General features: G+C 38.9%; 1 protein-coding gene across 1 annotated transcript in view; it reads left to right on the forward strand.

The window, feature by feature from the left end:
* The window catches only part of LOC104520782 (6-phosphofructo-2-kinase/fructose-2,6-bisphosphatase 4), a 20,883-nt gene extending 4,416 nt beyond the window's left edge, over positions 1-16,467 (forward strand). Inside the window, exons 3-13 of the mRNA XM_010162575.1 lie at positions 1,788-1,854; positions 3,051-3,125; positions 3,910-3,966; positions 4,292-4,413; positions 6,074-6,281; positions 6,866-7,012; positions 7,592-7,696; positions 9,362-9,491; positions 9,836-9,898; positions 13,018-13,082; positions 16,275-16,467. Of these exons, the coding sequence (XP_010160877.1) occupies positions 1,788-1,854; positions 3,051-3,125; positions 3,910-3,966; positions 4,292-4,413; positions 6,074-6,281; positions 6,866-7,012; positions 7,592-7,696; positions 9,362-9,491; positions 9,836-9,898; positions 13,018-13,082; positions 16,275-16,334 (1,099 nt within the window). The 3' untranslated portion in view covers positions 16,335-16,467. The remainder of the gene's footprint in view (positions 1-1,787; positions 1,855-3,050; positions 3,126-3,909; positions 3,967-4,291; positions 4,414-6,073; positions 6,282-6,865; positions 7,013-7,591; positions 7,697-9,361; positions 9,492-9,835; positions 9,899-13,017; positions 13,083-16,274) is intronic.
* Positions 16,468-16,650: the final 183 nt, after the last annotated feature.

A 16,650-nucleotide genomic window follows, 5' to 3' on the forward strand; every position in this document is an offset into this window, starting at 1 on the left:
ACTGTCCTTTTGGCCACCATACAGATGCTTCATGCAAGCAATCAGTGCACTCTCAAAAATTGCCATGTTTTGCTAATGCTGTGCAAAGCAAGGTGGGCACCAGTGTGAATATCTGTGCCCAGATGAAGCACTTGAGAGTCCCCTCTTGCCTGGAAAGAGGCTGTGCTTGAATGTAGAGGAAAGAACTTTAGAAGAAAGGGTAGATGAAGAGAGGGTCAGAGCAAGAGGGAGCTGCCTCTTTCTAACAGAAGATCAGATGGGAAGGACTTTTGATTTTCTTCACCACTCTTTTTTAGTATGTTCAGAAAAAAATTTAAAAGTGTGCAGTATGAAATGAGAAGGAACAGAAACTTCACAGGAATGGAAATGCAATTTGTTTAGGCTACTTAAAATACAGAGTATTTTGTTCTTAATTGCTTCAGCTCAAGCATCAAAAATGTCTGGACTTCTGGACTTTCTTTTATGGCTGTCCCTATGCTCATCCTCCCTCCATTCCCTTTCCCTTTCAGCAGCAGTTGAGTATTGCTAATGTCAAAGGAGAACAACTTGCATAAGAACTTTCTAATCCTCTGGGACCAAAAAGTGGATAACAAGGTGCATTAGCCTTGCAAGCCTCTACCTTTTGCTTAGGGCTAGAGCCAAACCTTTTAATGTGCCTTTGTATCGCTTATTAGACTAAATGGTGGAGAATATAACATGAAATGGGCTGTGTGAACTCATCTGCCCAGTTAGCAGTGAGTAAAGAGGATTTATATTTATTTAGTGAAGATTTGGCTGATGAATCTCAGCTCCTGACATCTATTAACCGTACTAATGTGGAAATACTGTCAGGACTGAAAAGCCTACGTTTTTCTTTTAAGATAAAGCTGTGCATGCAGAATATGGTAAATGTAGGAGATGAGTTATGCATTTCAGTCTGGAAGTCAAAATAGAGTAGTAAAGCATGTTGAAATGGACAGGTCTTTAAGTGGATACTGCAAAAAGACTGTACTTGTTGGAAATAAATGGGGCTGTATTCTACTGATGAGAAAATTGTGCAAAATATTAATGTTACCCTCCAGTATTATTTATATGTTAGAGATTATAATGGCTTTGAAGATAATACTACTACTGGGGAAATAGGAAAGTTGCAAATTAATTAATTCTTGTCTAGATTTAACACAAGTGTAAAGTATGGAGTGGTGAGTTTTTTTGGTGTTTGTGTCCTCATCAGTCTCTGGTACTAATTACGTTGGGTTGGTGACTGTAGTGGGATTATTTTTACCTCTGTCCCTAATACTTGGTGCTAACTTTGTTCTACTCTGTTTGAACATAAGCAGTTTTTACACAATAGTTCAAAAGAGAAGAAGTAAATTACTAAAAAATAGTTGTCTGTCCCCTTTAACTTAGGGCTACAAGATAAAAGCCTGAAGTTGATACATTTTTCCCTTTGTATCTGTGAATAGAGAATTGGGAAAAGGATACAGGGATGATTCAGTGATGTTACTTTAGATCAGTGAAAGTTTATCCTGGTCAGCAAAATTGATGGGCATTCTGTGGTGATGTGTACTTGCACAGAGCAACACTGGACTGATCTTTTCCCAAGCACGTGGCCATGACCACGTTTCCTTAGTATAACTTGGTTGACCTCTGTTGGTTTTTCCATGTATCATGGGGGGGGACTGATTAAAAAACCAGGTGTTTTTGGGAGAGGTTATCTAACATTTGCAGGGCACTTCAATCACAATGCACAAGTGCATTAATAAAATAACTTTAGCATTTGAGTTTTACTCTCTTTTGTTTTTAAGACAGTGTGCCTTAGCAGCGCTGAATGACGTCCGACAGTACCTCAGTGAAGAAAACGGGCATGTGGCTGTAAGTTTCTTGTTGAAGACATATTCTTGAGATGCTTCCCTGTGAAAAGTAGTGTGTCTGCTAGATAATAATACATTCTACATTCCAGTATTTCTTCAGGATATTAGATTTCTTTCTCTTTTGGGCTTGTACGTTAGATCTGCTGTGTTGCCGCAGTGAAAGGAGCACTTAAGTTCAGGGTGATGATGCCATATTGAGCAACCACCTTTGTGATTGGAGGAGAGGGGAACACTAAGAAGAATGTCCCCCTTCTCTCCACTGATATAATGGAAACACCTCTGTTGTTTTGGTTGCACTTGCTTTCTATTTGATAGTCTTGTGTTTGAAGTGAAAGGAAAAGACTTGCTGAACAAGACACATCCTGGGTATTGCTTTGCAGTTGTGTTACTGGCATGAGAAATCTCTGAAGAGAGCAAGAGAAACTCCAAGTAAACTGCTGCATATCTGAGTATTTAATAAAGGGGTGCAAAACATAAGCTGTTCAACTCTTGGTGTTGCATATTCATTTTCATAGTATTTTGTGCATAACATTGTTTTTCTTAAGACTACTGACACAACTCTGTGGTGTTTTATTAACTAATCAGGGAAAACCATTAAGTATAATTCTAAGTTCTGCTGGGGACATGAGGTAAACTTTATACTTTGGCACACTTCATGCTTAGGGTAAAACACTGGTGTATTCAGAGCTCAGTGTAAGTTTTTAGGAAAATGGCTGCATATATCTTGTAATTCATGGGCAGGATTTACAAGTCCTGCAGGTCTTCTGCCCTTTAAAAGTTTTGAACTTGCATTTTGAAAAGCGTATTGACTGCAGCATTTTTATTTGTGTAGCGTAAGTTCACTAAAAAAACGTGCATTAGTATTTAATGTTGATACAGACCAGGAGGAAGATTTTGTGCTATATCATGTGTTAGGCTTAAATTCTGGTTGCTTCTTCCAAATACAGTGTTCTGCAAGTAGTGCTTTCAAAATATTACTTTTTTTTTTTTTTTAAAGTATTTAAAAAATCATGTCTGTAAAGTAGGAATGTCTTGTTTTTCTGCTGAGCGTGTTGAGGTAGTGGGAAGGGGAAGAGTTTTCATTGCTTTCCTTCACATTGAGGGACTTTGAACTCATATTTTTGTTGTTATTAACACAGTGCTTTTCACAGGCTGTGATGCTTTTTAAATTCCTCTTTCCTCCTTCATTATTCCTAGGTCTTTGATGCTACAAATACAACTCGAGAACGTAGAGAAACTATTTACAAATTTGGTGAAGAAAATGGATATAAAGTGAGTCAAAAGCAAAAGAGTTCTGAGCATTTTGTATTCTCAAACATTGTTTGTGATGAAAAGTCACTCCATCTTCATTTTTCTCATCTTTAAAGTTGGTACTGTTTGGAGCTAATATATTTTATGCCATGGCTTCACTTCTGTCATCCTGGACCTGTAGTTCTGAGTGTACTGTCAGCAATAACTATTTAAAATATGGTTCTTAGAGCAGTTCAGATTTTTGCTGCAGAAACACATAGGAAATTCTGTGTTAGTTCTGCACAAACAGAAAACTTTCTGTGGCTTTCTACCTTCTATCCAGCATTGTTTTGTATTTAGCTGTTCTTCAGTAATCTTCCATTTCTTCTAAACTTGCATCCCACATACTCTTTGAGATACCACAAACCTCTTTTTAAGTGAGGCTACTCCATTAGTTGAAAGGCTGCTAAATTATTATTTCAGAAGCATTAGTTACCATTTGCATAGCTGAGCTTGTATCCTCACCATTTATTTCTTCCTCTTCCAACCTAAATTTTTCACTGCAAAATTTTTCTACTTGCAAGCATTGTTGGGGAAAATAGTATAGAACATGATGCATCAAGGAATGGTGAGCCAGCAATTTCTGGTGAGAGGGTCTGGAAAAACCTTCTGAGTAAATGGGGGAAAGTTTAAGGCATGGCTTTGTTAAAAAGGGGTTAGCAGGGAAGTGGGCAATGTGCTGCTTGTGTGTTAGAGTACAGAGGCATTTTAATGCATCTTTTTATTTCCTTCCTTCTGTACATATGACTTCCTGTTTGGACTGAAGACTTTTTTTGTTGAGTCAGTATGTGTAGATCCAGAGGTCATTGCTGCAAACATTGTGGTGAGTATAGGAGAGTTTGCTTTAACTGCTTTAAGTCAAGAGGTGTAAAGTAGCTCAGTATTTTTAGAAGTACATTATAAAAACTTCTAGTAGCCAAAAAAACATTAGCTGCCATTAGTAGAACACTTTTCATTTATTTTCCTGTCTGTGTGTATGCTAACTCAGAAGTTTAATTCTATGAAGAATAGCTCTTTTTGCTCTACATGTATTTTAATTAACTTCCAGAAAATAAGTTATGTTGTGTTCTTCCCCTTCCTATTTCTTTAAACTTTATTGAAAAGGGAAAGAAACTCATGTGCTACTCTCTTGTTTTTATCTTAAACAGCAAGTGAAGCTGGGCAGTCCTGACTATGTTGATTGTAGTAATGATGAAGCAACAGAAGACTTCATGAAAAGAATAGAGTGCTACAAGAACTCATATGAGACGTTAGATGAAACTCTTGACAAGTACGTGATGAAATAATACTGTGATCACAACTGAGTTATTTTAAGATGTTTCCTTAGGGGATGGAGCGTCCTGTATCGGGGATTAGAGCTTTCTAGTCATGGTTTTTTTTAATGGCCTGAGCATTCTTTCCTTTGGCAAATTAGAGAGGGTTGACTCTGGGAGTGTAGCCTGGAAACTTGCTTGCTTCAGGAAAATTGGCTGAGTCTACTCTGGGACAATATTCTTTTTTATTTTCCCACTTGGAGAATGGTATGATTTTTCTGTGATAGAACCAGCATTTGGAAATTATTCCAGACTAACTGTTGTGGTTGGTTGTTACTTGTTTTTTTTAGTATGTAGAGGAGACCTGAGTGATTTGTAAGCATAACTTCATTTGTTGATATGGCAAGATGAATTTTGAACGCATCAGTCTTAAAAATGTGACTTCTAAATGTATTCATTTGTGTTTGCAAATTATCCTGCAGATGCAAGGCTGTGAGAAACTTTAATAGCTAGATTATTTGCTCTCATGCCAAAGCATTCATCTGTTTTTCGTTCACTTTCAACACTTGAAAGTAAGGTAGGGGTGAACCATGTGAGGGGTTGTTGCTGCTTTCTCTCGCTGCAGTCCAGGATTTTGGTGTGGGATTTTGAGCTGTGCTCATACCAGGTGCCCCTGGTTTGTGTCAGGGCCGGTGCTGTAGAGAAGGCTGAGCTGCATTTTACTGTAATTGAGAGTGAGCAGTGTAAAGCTGGTTCAGTCAGAACAGTTCATGCACATAATTTCTGTGATGGACCTAATGTTTCTGCCTGGGTGTAATATTAATGATTAACTCCAAAGAATGCTGTCAGAGATGAGGTGATGATGCTTGCTTCTCATCACCTCCATTTGATTTTATTATAAGTTGTCTTGTTTTACTGTGGTGTGATGTTTCAAATGCTTCGCTAGAAACCAATAGTGGTTATTTTCAGTTTATTAGACTTTTTTTTCCTCCTTTAAACTAGATACTACTCTGAAATTATAGCTCAGATGAGAAAGGTTAAGCAGTAAAAATTGAAATTATAACCTGTCTGATGCTGAGAGAAGGTAGCGGTGGGGTAACTTACAGTACTGTTAATAACTAGTTGTTGGTAGAGTGGTTGAGAAAATGTCTTGCTTCAGGCTAGTCCCTGGTCCTGATGCTGTAGTTTTTCTGGAAGGGTTAACCAAGGTGGGTAGTGACTGTGCCTTTTGGCCCCTGGGTGCAATCAGGCAAATACTTGCTGTGGGAAAAGTGTTTGTAACCTGGAGAAAAAATATCTAGTATTGTAAAATACCTGGATATCATATAGAAGCTACTGCAATTGAATGAATTCACTGTGTTTTCCTTTTGATTGGAGGGCTGTATTTTTCCAAGAGTAGGATTTAGTTTTGAGAGACAAAGTGCAAGTAAAGGGAACAGAAAAGAAAGTGATGTGAGCAGCTTACATGTGAAAGGAATAGTTCATCCTCTGCCTTTGGACTATTGCATTGATTCTTAGGACTAGTGCATATTCCTTGGGTAGTTTAGGATTTGTTTATTACTTTGGCTTGTTGGCCCTTTGTTTTCTGATGAAGGGAGGGTGGGAAGATTGTGGTACATGCTAATGGAAACTCTGTGGGATCTTACTTTTTTGTTGTTGTTTTTTTGCTTGTGAAAGGGATCTTTCTTATATTAAAATTATGGATGTTGGAAGGAGTTACCTTGTGAACAGAGTAATGGATCACATCCAGAGCCGGATTGTCTACTACCTCATGAACATCCACGTGACTCCTCGGTCAATCTACCTCTGTCGACATGGAGAAAGTGAACTCAATCTGAAAGGGAGAATAGGAGGAGATCCTGGACTGTCTGTCAGGGGGAAGGAAGTATGTACCTCCTGAACCAGTGTGACTGGGTTTTGTGTGTATCTGTGCATGTGTGCAGTTTGTGCTGTGCAATTACAGATTTCTTCCTCTACACTCTTTTCCTTGGAACATGTTTCAGAAGGATTTTTTTAGTTGCATATGAGAGTAGTGGAAACCGGATGGAAACACTTTGTGTGTTGTGATTTGTTTGGTATGTGCTCTTTTATTTGTCTGTCATTCTGTTGGTTGAAATTCCTTTTTATCCTACAGCACAGAGCAGTTGTCAAGAGGGCATTATTTTTTAACTGTATTTTTGTAAAATCATGACTTGTTGGATTATTGGAAAGCTTCACAAAGCTGAAAGAAGAATTTGTGGAGGTAAAGATGGGAACTGCAGAAAACCTCTGTCTGTCTTGTACTCCTTTCTTTTCTTCCCCTATCCCTCTTGGCTTAACGGAATGTGTTGTATTTCTTAGCAAAAACTTTGTCAGAGCCTTTTGTAAAAGTTGTAATGAGTTTACAGAGGCTAGAGCCTGTGTGTTCCAAACTGAACGCAGTGTGTTGGCTCTGAGCGCTCATCCAGTGTCTCATATTTTTTCTTTCAGTTTGCCAAAAGCTTGGCACAATTCATTAATGAGCAAAATATCAAAGATCTGAAAGTTTGGACCAGCCAGATGAAAAGGACAATTCAGACTGCTGAAGCCTTGGGAGTGCCTTACGAGCAGTGGAAGGTTTTGAATGAGATAGATGCAGTAAGTTCTTCTTTTCTGAATACCTAATAAGTTGCTTTGTGTGCTAGGGATGAAGGATGTACTTAATTTTGTAATGATAAGCCTTTTATGGGATAGCAAGTCATTTAAGCTGGTTCTAGAGGCTGGAAAAACTGTCATTAATTTAGTAAGGGTAAACATTTTATTAAAATTTGCCATAACTGTAGTCTTGGTTTGTCTTTCCCAATAAAACATTCCCCTGTAGAAGTCAGGATGCTATGAAACTTTTGGTAGGAGGGGGTTGGAAAGAAAAAAAGCATTGCTAGTTGGCACTTTCCAACTGTGCCTGTAAGATCCATAAGCAGGTGCAGTAGATAAAATGTGACCTTGCTCAGTGACCTTGCTTGCCCATCTCTGTAACTTCACTTGTACAGGGATTTAATGGTTCCTTCTAACCGCATCCGAGTCCAGCAGAGTGTCCTGTTTATGTGTGACAATTTTGTCTTTAACTGTGTCAGAGTAACAAAATACAATTGTTAAAGGTTACTTATATATGGTTTTATTTATCTGCTTTTTGCACTGCTGGAAATATATGGTTTTAATTATTTTTGTTACCTATAGGGAGTGTGTGAAGAAATGACATATGAAGAAATACAGGAAAATTATCCGCTTGAATTTGCACTGAGAGACCAAGACAAATACAGATACAGATACCCTAAAGGAGAGGTATGTTATTGTTTCTCTCTTCAGGTGAAGGACTTCCTTGTCTTCTTGAATACATGCATGCTGGCTTTAGGAAGAACAAAAAATAAATTTAAAATTAATAAAAAGGTTGTTCCTTTTTCCAGGAGAAAGCACATAGGAGATTGTAAGGATTGAGACCAGACTATTTAATTTGAGTCAGGGCTTTAAAAATTAAAAAATAAATTTAGAAGAACAGTTGAGAGCTTTGATGCTGTGGGCATAATTTCTATGCAGGTCCTGCAGTGATAAAGCAGGAAGAATGATTGCAAGGCTTCAACTATTGCATATGCAAACCTACTGCCAAGATTGGCTTTTCCTCTTCACCCTTGCTGTAGATAATGGCTGTTTTGCATGCAGTTCTGGCTGAAATCTGTAGCTACATTGGTCTTTCACTTTAATAAAGTCCTTGCCTCTGGGAAAACAACTGGCTGACAGCTTTTCTAAAGCAAACCCATTACAGGGCAGCAGTTACCAGATGGTCACAGGGCCTGTCTGTGGGTGCTGAAGGCTTGGGATTCAGGGCAGCGGAGCAGAGGAGTAATTGGACCAGCTGCTCTGCTGTTTGTGGTGTGAGGAAGCGGAGCTCTGAGGTCTTCTGTCCTCAGCAGGCAAGAGTAATCAGTGTGCTAAGAGCAGCTTGTCATAAGAGCAGTGTTCTTGCAAATGTGACCCCTGTCTTACTAATGAGGCAGTCATTAAGCTGCAAAGTTCTCATCCATTTGAACAAGGAGTGTTTGTTTTTCAAACCAATGCCGTCCTCTAGGATGGAGACAAACATTTCAAACTGCCTCATCGCCTTGATCTCAGTCATTTTTCCAAGGCAGTTTCCATCGCAGGGGGTTGCAGAGCCTCTCTGGAGACCACCGGGTTTCTCTTGCCAAGGTCTGAATTGGCAGTGCCACCTTCCAACCGGGCAGCCCCCATGCCTGCCTTGGGACCAGGGCAAAGGGTTTCTGCTGTGGTCGTTCCCTGCCCTGCTGGGTGATGTCCTCTGCTCTCTGCATGTGCAATACATGACACATTTTGGACATACTGTCTTTGCTGTGCATGTGAAAATTGACTTTAGCACGTGCATGCAGAAATCCTGCTCTTCACCTGCAGCAGCAGATTCACTGTGCATGTGCTGTGTGGGTCAGGCTGCAAGAGAAATGGGGCCTCCTTGCTTTGGGATTTTTTGATGGGATGGTGGCTGCTCTTGCCAGGCAAGTTCATCAGGCCTATAGTTTGTTTTTAAAGGGCCTTGTGAACAGGTTCTATGCTGACTGTAGGCTGGGCTTCCCAGATTTTTTGCTTGGAAGAGAGGTGCTTTTGAAGGGGTGGTATAGAAAATAATGTGCAAGACTTAACCTGTACATTTGGAGATGCTGTGAATTAAATTCTCGGGATTTTGTGGAAGTTCTTGATCATAGCAACTAATTTCATAGTTTTTTTCCATGGGGGAGCTCTGTTTTATTATATGTATACTCTTTGATAGCCTGGAAGACCTGGACTGTGTTCTGAATTTAAAGGAAAATTATTACTACAGTATTTGTGCACTAATAGAACATTTAGAAAATGAGTAATGTGAAAGTAAAATCAACTATGTATACATATACTGTTCAAAGAGTTCCCTTTCTAATGTGCTGTGTATTTCTCCTCCCCACCCAGTCCTATGAAGATCTTGTTCAGAGACTGGAGCCGGTAATTATGGAACTTGAAAGGCAGGAAAATGTGCTTGTCATATGTCACCAAGCTGTCATGCGCTGCTTGCTTGCATATTTTCTTGACAAGCCTGCAGGTGAGTCTTCCTTGATACATTACAAATGGTCTGGTTTTTTAAAAAAATATTGATTAAAGTTCTAAACAGTAAATTCTAGAGGGTGGTTGTGCTAGGCAAGTGTAATTGTTTTGTATTTGACCTACCTGTGTTACTTCGTAGGTGATTTTTACTGAGCTGCTTCTCACCTGAAAGGCTGTAGTGTTTGTTTTTCTGCAGCTGTGTGAATGAAATGCTGGGGAAGAAAACAGATACACTGTCAGATAAAGAGACAAATTCTAGAGTAGTTGGCATGTAGCATAATAGAAAAGCTAAATGCTTTTGTAATCTGTATTTCATATGTAATTTGTTGTTTGATTTCTCAGAACAACTGCCTTACCTGAAGTGCCCACTGCATACTGTCTTAAAGCTAACCCCAGTGGCTTACGGTGAGTAGTATTAAATATATATAATGTATAAGTAACTCTGCTCTTACTTTTGTCTGTGTCATCAGTACAGTTTGTGAAGCATTTCAATTAAAACACATTTTTATTTTGCTAGAAAAGAGAATTGAACAATTAGATTTGACATTGCATGAATGCCTCTAGATCTTTGTTAGGATCCATGATTCCTTTGGTTTACATTTGCTCTGCCTTGAGCCAGAAAAATATGTGTGTGTGAGTGAAGGCCTGAAACTACCAGTGGCTGTAACTTTGAGAGGACAGTTTTCTTTTGAACTCAGTTCATATGCTATGTCACTAATTCCTCTGGCAAACCCATGCCGCTTACATACATCTGGTACAGTAAGGTCTCACTTTTTATTGATGTATTTGAGGGTATTGCTTTTTAGAAGATGAGCAAATTTACCTGTATGTAGGTTTATCATCTTACAAAGGGTGTTCCCCTTACCCTTAAATAACTGTTCTCTTTTCTTGAAGTATTTGTTGGTGGACCTTCACACTGCCACATGAACTTACCTTGTTTGTTGTTGTTGGCATGTGTTTATCAGCAGCTGTTATCAGTGCTTAGCTCAGGGGCTGTAACTGAGGTTTGCCTCTAGCCTGCAGAATGTAGGGTAAGGGTTGCAACATGTACTTCTTGGGTTTTAGGCTGATTGCTAATTAAGTTTTGTGTGTGTTTCAACCTTAGCTTAACATTTGCCTGCTGTTAATTTTCTTGAAGTGATGGCTTAATTATACCTTCTGATATCTCGTCACACTTCAGAAGTTTATTTTTAGACAGAGAACCAGGAAATGGGTTGCCAAAAAATGCTAGTCGAGTTATTATTCGGCAGTGCAAAGCTGTCTTTGATGATCAGCTTTGAAAAGTAGCAGTTTAGACCTGTACTTTGTTTATTGTCAAGTTTCAAATAAAGTTGAGACAAAGTAAGTAGCTGTTACACTGCAAAATCTGTCTGAAGAGATTTTTATCATTTAATTGCAGTGATGTCCTACAGTAAGTGATAACTGTCTATGCTTTGGTGACATCTGGTGTTCCTAGCCTTGCATGACAAGCTGGAGTTTTGAAAATAGAGATTCAGAACAGCTAAGAGTTGTTTTGTTTTCTTTTTTTAATGGGCAATTTTTGGAAATTGGATTCTCCTAATTTACTAGTCTCAGCCTGTTTCCACAGAGAGGTTTTTGTTTTGGAGTGACTTATTTATTTATTTATTTATTTATTTATTTAATGGGAAGTTGGGTGACTGTTCATGAATTTTAGGAGGGCCTGGATGTTTGCAGTGTTTACCTCACTCAGTAAATGAGGAAGGAAAAGAAGGGGTATGAAATACTGTCCTTGTCTGTTTGACTTCAGTGAGAGGCACTATGGTTCTTTTTTAAAAGTGCATGATACGTATATCTAATTAGCACATTCAGTCGACCTGCTTTTTGGAATTTGGCCATCTGACTATACAAGGGCTGTATAAACTATTTATACACTAATATTCTATGGCATTGTTTCAAGTTGATGTGTCACTTGGCTTTGGCTTCAGTGATGCAGGATCAAACATGGTGTGTTTAATGCCTTCCAGCTAATCCTGTTCTGGGGTAACACCTCCCTTAGGGGTTTGCTCTTCCTGGCGTTTGAAGCCAGCATCATTCCCATACTGTGCGTCTCATCTTCAGCAGGGGAACATCTGTTATGGCCTGACAGTTGGATCGGGATAAATTAGACTTTTACCCAGTGATCCAGTGTAGTGGTGGTCTGTGTGGGAGCACACAGGAAAGAGAAACGGCGTCTTGCTGTAGGTATGGACTTGTACATCAGTAATTAAAAATGAGTTGGGAATATGCATGTTGCAATTAACTGTGGAGTAACTCATGACCCTTTAGTTTGTATTTAAAGCTTTCCATACAATATTTTTTTCAGGTCTTAAACTCAGCTAGTGGTAAGGACTGGGAGCTCTCTGTGGAAGCGTGCCTGCTGTGTAACAGAGCTTGCTTTTGCTTGGTGTCGGGGGTCGCAGTGGATCTGTGAACAGAAGGCTGACTAGGGTACCTACCCTTCCAGTGGGAGATGGGCTCTTTCCTCCCTTAAAATCTGTTTCCTTGTTGAGTGTTTCTCTGAGTGCTCGCCCTCCTGCAGGGTTTGTTCACAGTGTTCATGACAAATGGTGTTTCTCAGAATAGGCTTCTCTAAGGAAAGGCAAATATTTGCCTTACTATTTTTTTTTTAAGTGCAATGGCTTTCTAAAAAAAGGTTAAAATCCCCTTTTTCTGTCATGTAGTAATTTTATGGAGTGTATTGTGACGTTAGGAAATCAGTGAGCAGAAAAATTGTAAAACGTGTTTGTGATAGAAGATGGACTCTGTGGTATGTCAGAGGAATTTGGCTATTAATGAATGTTGTGTAGGGTAGTGAAAGCTTACAAAAGTCATGTTCATGTGAGATAAGACAGTGTTTGGCATACAGATATTGCTTAAAATGGAGTGTCCACAGGATATTGAGTAATTACAGTTCTTGTTAGTGGATCAGTTTATGCCGCCTGAGTAATAGTTGTCTCTTCTCACTGTTTAATTTTTCTTGCTTCTCTGGAGTTTTCCATTTTTGAGTTAAAAGAAGTTACTTTTCAGAATCAACTTTAAAGTCACATTTTTCTGAGTGTTAAAACACTGGCACACCTGGAGGAATGGGCTTGCTGACAACACGCAGTGTGGCTTCTCATAATCCTTTTCATCTTTTAAAAAAATGAGAGCAGCATTTGTCTTCTGTATTACAATGAAGTTCTGAGAAGCCTAGGATGTTTAAAAAACCCAAAAAGTTACACATAAGAACTTTCTGACTCAATGTTGTTGTTTGTGTATGTTAAAAAATGGGAATTTGTTTCAAAGAAAATAATGATAAAGCTAAAAAGTGAGACTAGGAGATGGATTATCAGACTGAGAATAAAGTTCATCCTGATGGAAGAGATTCATTCCAGTAGCTTTCACTATTAAGAATTTGGGAGATTCTAGTATAAATCAGAAGGGGAAACTGATCAATGTTCACCAAATCAACACTGGATTGCATCTTTTCTATAAATTCATTTCTAAAGCAGACTGATTCTAAAAATGTTGTTTTCTGTCAACAGGATGTAAAGTAGAAAACATATTCCTGAATGTTGAAGCTGTAAACACGCACAGAGATAAACCTGAGGTAAGAATGTTTTTCAGATCAGAAAAATTGACGTAATGTACTACTTGAGCTGATTTCCATTGTCCTTGTGGTTAGAAATGATTTGATAACTCAGCGGAGTGTATTTAATTTTACATACCAAACTTTACTATGGGTTTGCTATTCAAGGGGGGGGGAAAAATCCTTTTTATTGAGCAAATTTATCTTGGGTCTGAGCTGTAGCTGGAATAGTTTATCCTCAAAAAACACATGAGAATTTGAAGATATGGTAACAATCTGAAAACTGTATAAAGTTCTTCCAGGTTCTGTCATTAAACTGAAGTAGTGTGTAGTCAGAAAGTGTGTTATGAATGCTGCAGTTGTTTTGGAGAGAGTAGATAATGAAGTCATCAGCTTTTTCATGACTGCAATCATTGCTGCATGAAAAAGAGAAATTGATGATGCCACCCATGTTTTAAGCCAAAGCTGGAGAGGAAGATGAGGTCTTGAGATACAGCAAAACAACTGGGGAAAAAGAAATTGAGTGTATTTGTAAAATGTAAGTGGAGATAAGATGTTAGACCGTGGCAGCTTTGTACTCTCGCTGTGTCAGGCACGCGGTTCTGTGGGCTCCCAAGTGTTGATGTGAGCTCAGTTTGAGTCCGCTGCTCGCCCAAAGCTCTTCCTTTGCTGCCCTAGGGAAGTTCTGTAAAATGGGTCATGGTTACAGATTCTTGGTTCCCTTGCAGATCCTCATGCTAAAGGTAGTAGGTATGGCACTCATGCCTTGCTGAGGTTACGAGCCATGTGCCCACTGGTGAATAAAAGTCTGTTTGATAATGTGAGAAAAACTGGCTGTTTGTGGTGGTTTTTGTAACAGTGCTTTATGGTGAAAAGGAGTATAGTGGTAAATGTGTTTGTACGTGTGACACTTGAACTTATGGTGGCAGTTGTGCAGGGTTCTTGCTGGATGGGTCTGCAAAGAAGTTTTGTTTTAATGACTTGGGTGTTCCGAGTTCTGAAAATACTGACTTTTGTTGTTTGTAGGCAAGACATTTTCTATTAGACAGTCGTGTTACTTATTTCCTCTCTTTTCCCCTTTCCCCTTTGCTGTTCTGCTTTATCACTTCTGTGTCTTTAGTTTAGTTTGTTAGGTTTGGGAAATCCATTCTGCTTTCACAATGCCTAAAAGGTTTTGGAGCAGCATGGTGAAAAGAAATGAGGATGTCTTAGAGCAGGTGTTAGGTTGTCTGTGTGAAATAATGTAGATCCATTGAACGTCTTTATTTTGGCTGATAAAATACTGGTGCTGAATTTACAGCTTGCTAAAGTGTCTTGGGAATGGCTGTTGGAAATACCACTTATCTAACTAAAGATGTTTATTTTGAGGGTGAAAGCTCTGCCTGAATCACCAAGTGACTCTTAACATGTCCAGCAAGTGATGTGGCTGTACAGGTGTTGGTGTTGGGTGGTTTTATTTCAATGCATGTAGAGGATCATGCAGATAGTTGTATTGCAGTGGACACAAAGACACAAAGGCGTTTATTTAGAACAGAAATAAATTGAGTTAATGAATTTTAAAAAAGGAACAGAAGCATTTTTATTTAAAAAACCCTCAAACAACAAACCAAAAACCCTAACACTCCCCTCTCTGTCCCCAAAGAAATCCAGATCACTGAAGTATAGGTGATGACACACTGTTCACTTAGTAGAGCTGAATGAAGGACTAAGTTGATCCTGTCTGCATTTAAAAGCTTCTCAAAGGACCGTGATGATTTCAAAAGCTTTCATTTACATCACCTACGAAAATGTTAATTATGTCTATAAAATTAAATTTTCAAGTGGTCTATTGAAGTCAAACCATTTAATTAAATACAGCGTCCCAGCTGACAACATTTTTAAACAATGAAACTATTTGATTAAGAGTTGCCCAGCGTGCTGTTCTGTGCCCCCACAAGTAATTTCCAGTCCATGTTTCAGAACAGTGCTCTCCATTTTGGCTTTGGCTGAAAGCATCTGTTTTCACATCACGGAAATGCAGGCTAAGCTCTCGACTCTTTGTTTATAGTATGTGTAAACTTCATTGTATGATGATGATTTGTCTGAAGTGGATTGAAGCCTTGTGTTTGTCAGCATTGTAGTGGCTTAAGTTCTTGACCTTTACAAATGAAGGAGTCTCTGGTCTTTTTACTGAAAATAATTTGAGGGAATTACTTTAGCTGTTGCTCTTTGAGCCAGAAAACAAGCACTGGGGTAAAGTGTTTACTTTGCACCTCTGTCTTAGTGAAAGATGGATGGGGAGAGTGCTCATAGCAAGAAACCCAGATCTCCTTCTTGATTTTTGGGAGGGAAGGGGAGAGGGAGATATTGGTGAAAGCTGCGTTTGCTTACCACAGTGTAAACCAAGTCAGACTCATGAAGCCCATCAGCATGAAGTTTGGAGAATTGCCAAAGATTTGGCCTGAAATGGGCCAAATCTTAGATCAAGATCTTGGAAGGAACTTCAGCACAGTTTATCATCCTCTGCTTTTTTGGTAGAAGGGAGAATACTAATTGCACAGTCTTTGGGACTTGCATGAGGTGGTACCATGGCAGGTGTGATCCCTGAGCCTGGTTCTGCCTGGCTGCACTCAGCGCTGTGCTTCCTCGTGCAGGTGTTTGGCTGCACCACTGGTGTTTTGTTTTCATTTGGTTTTGAATAATTTGCTGCATTGAATGTCCCTTTTTTTTTTTTCTTTTTTTTTTTTTTTTTTTCCTACAGCCTCTGCAAAATGAGGTGAGATCTAGTTGGTGTGATCAGCCTTGAATGGTTAAGGTGTCTGGGAAAAGGTTTTTCTGTTCTGTCAAGTGTAGTACATTGGCTATAACACAAACAGATGTTAAAGTCTTCCCTTGAAAGAAGTATACAGCATGGTTCAACTGAAAGTTGCTTAACAGATGGATGTGTATGTGCTGAAGCACGTGTTTAAGTGGGTTTCTGCTTGGGTCTGTAAAAGACTTCCCCCTAAACATGAATGATTTGAGCTTTTGGTAATATTATCAGCGATTACTGTAAATATGTTTTCCCACAACACCAACAGCTATCAGTCTGCTGCACTGTCTGGGTGTGGGGGGTTAAAAAAATCTCTGCTTTTAAATAAAAGCAGCTGTGTACTTGTGAAGGAATCTGATCAGTATTTTTGTTGCTCTTACTGCTGCATGATAAATCTTCTCTGTATTTTTATTATTATACAGAATGTAGACATTTCCAGACCTCCTGAGGATGCTCTTGTAACAGTCCCTGCTCACCAGTGAATCCTGTATGCTGATCAACTCTCGAACTCGGGGTGCTGTTTTCATCCTACTACTTCAAAATAAATTGAAAAACTAATCATTCCAATCACTTTGAAATAAAAAACCCCACCCAAACCCAACAACTCAAAACCCAAACCAAATGTTTGTACAGCGCATGACTCGAAAAAAAATTATCAAATCACAATAAAACTGTATTGCACTGATTAATTTATTGTGGATGAGTTATCAAACATTGATCGGCTGTCCCTGGAATGATCTTTAAGGTCCCTTCCAACCCTAAACAGTCTATGATTCCATGATTCCATGAATGCTGTTT

The sequence above is a fragment of the Antrostomus carolinensis genome, unplaced genomic scaffold (genome assembly GCF_000700745.2).
Source record: "Antrostomus carolinensis isolate BGI_N321 unplaced genomic scaffold, ASM70074v2 scaffold6032, whole genome shotgun sequence".
Taxonomy (NCBI): Eukaryota; Metazoa; Chordata; class Aves; order Caprimulgiformes; family Caprimulgidae; genus Antrostomus; species Antrostomus carolinensis.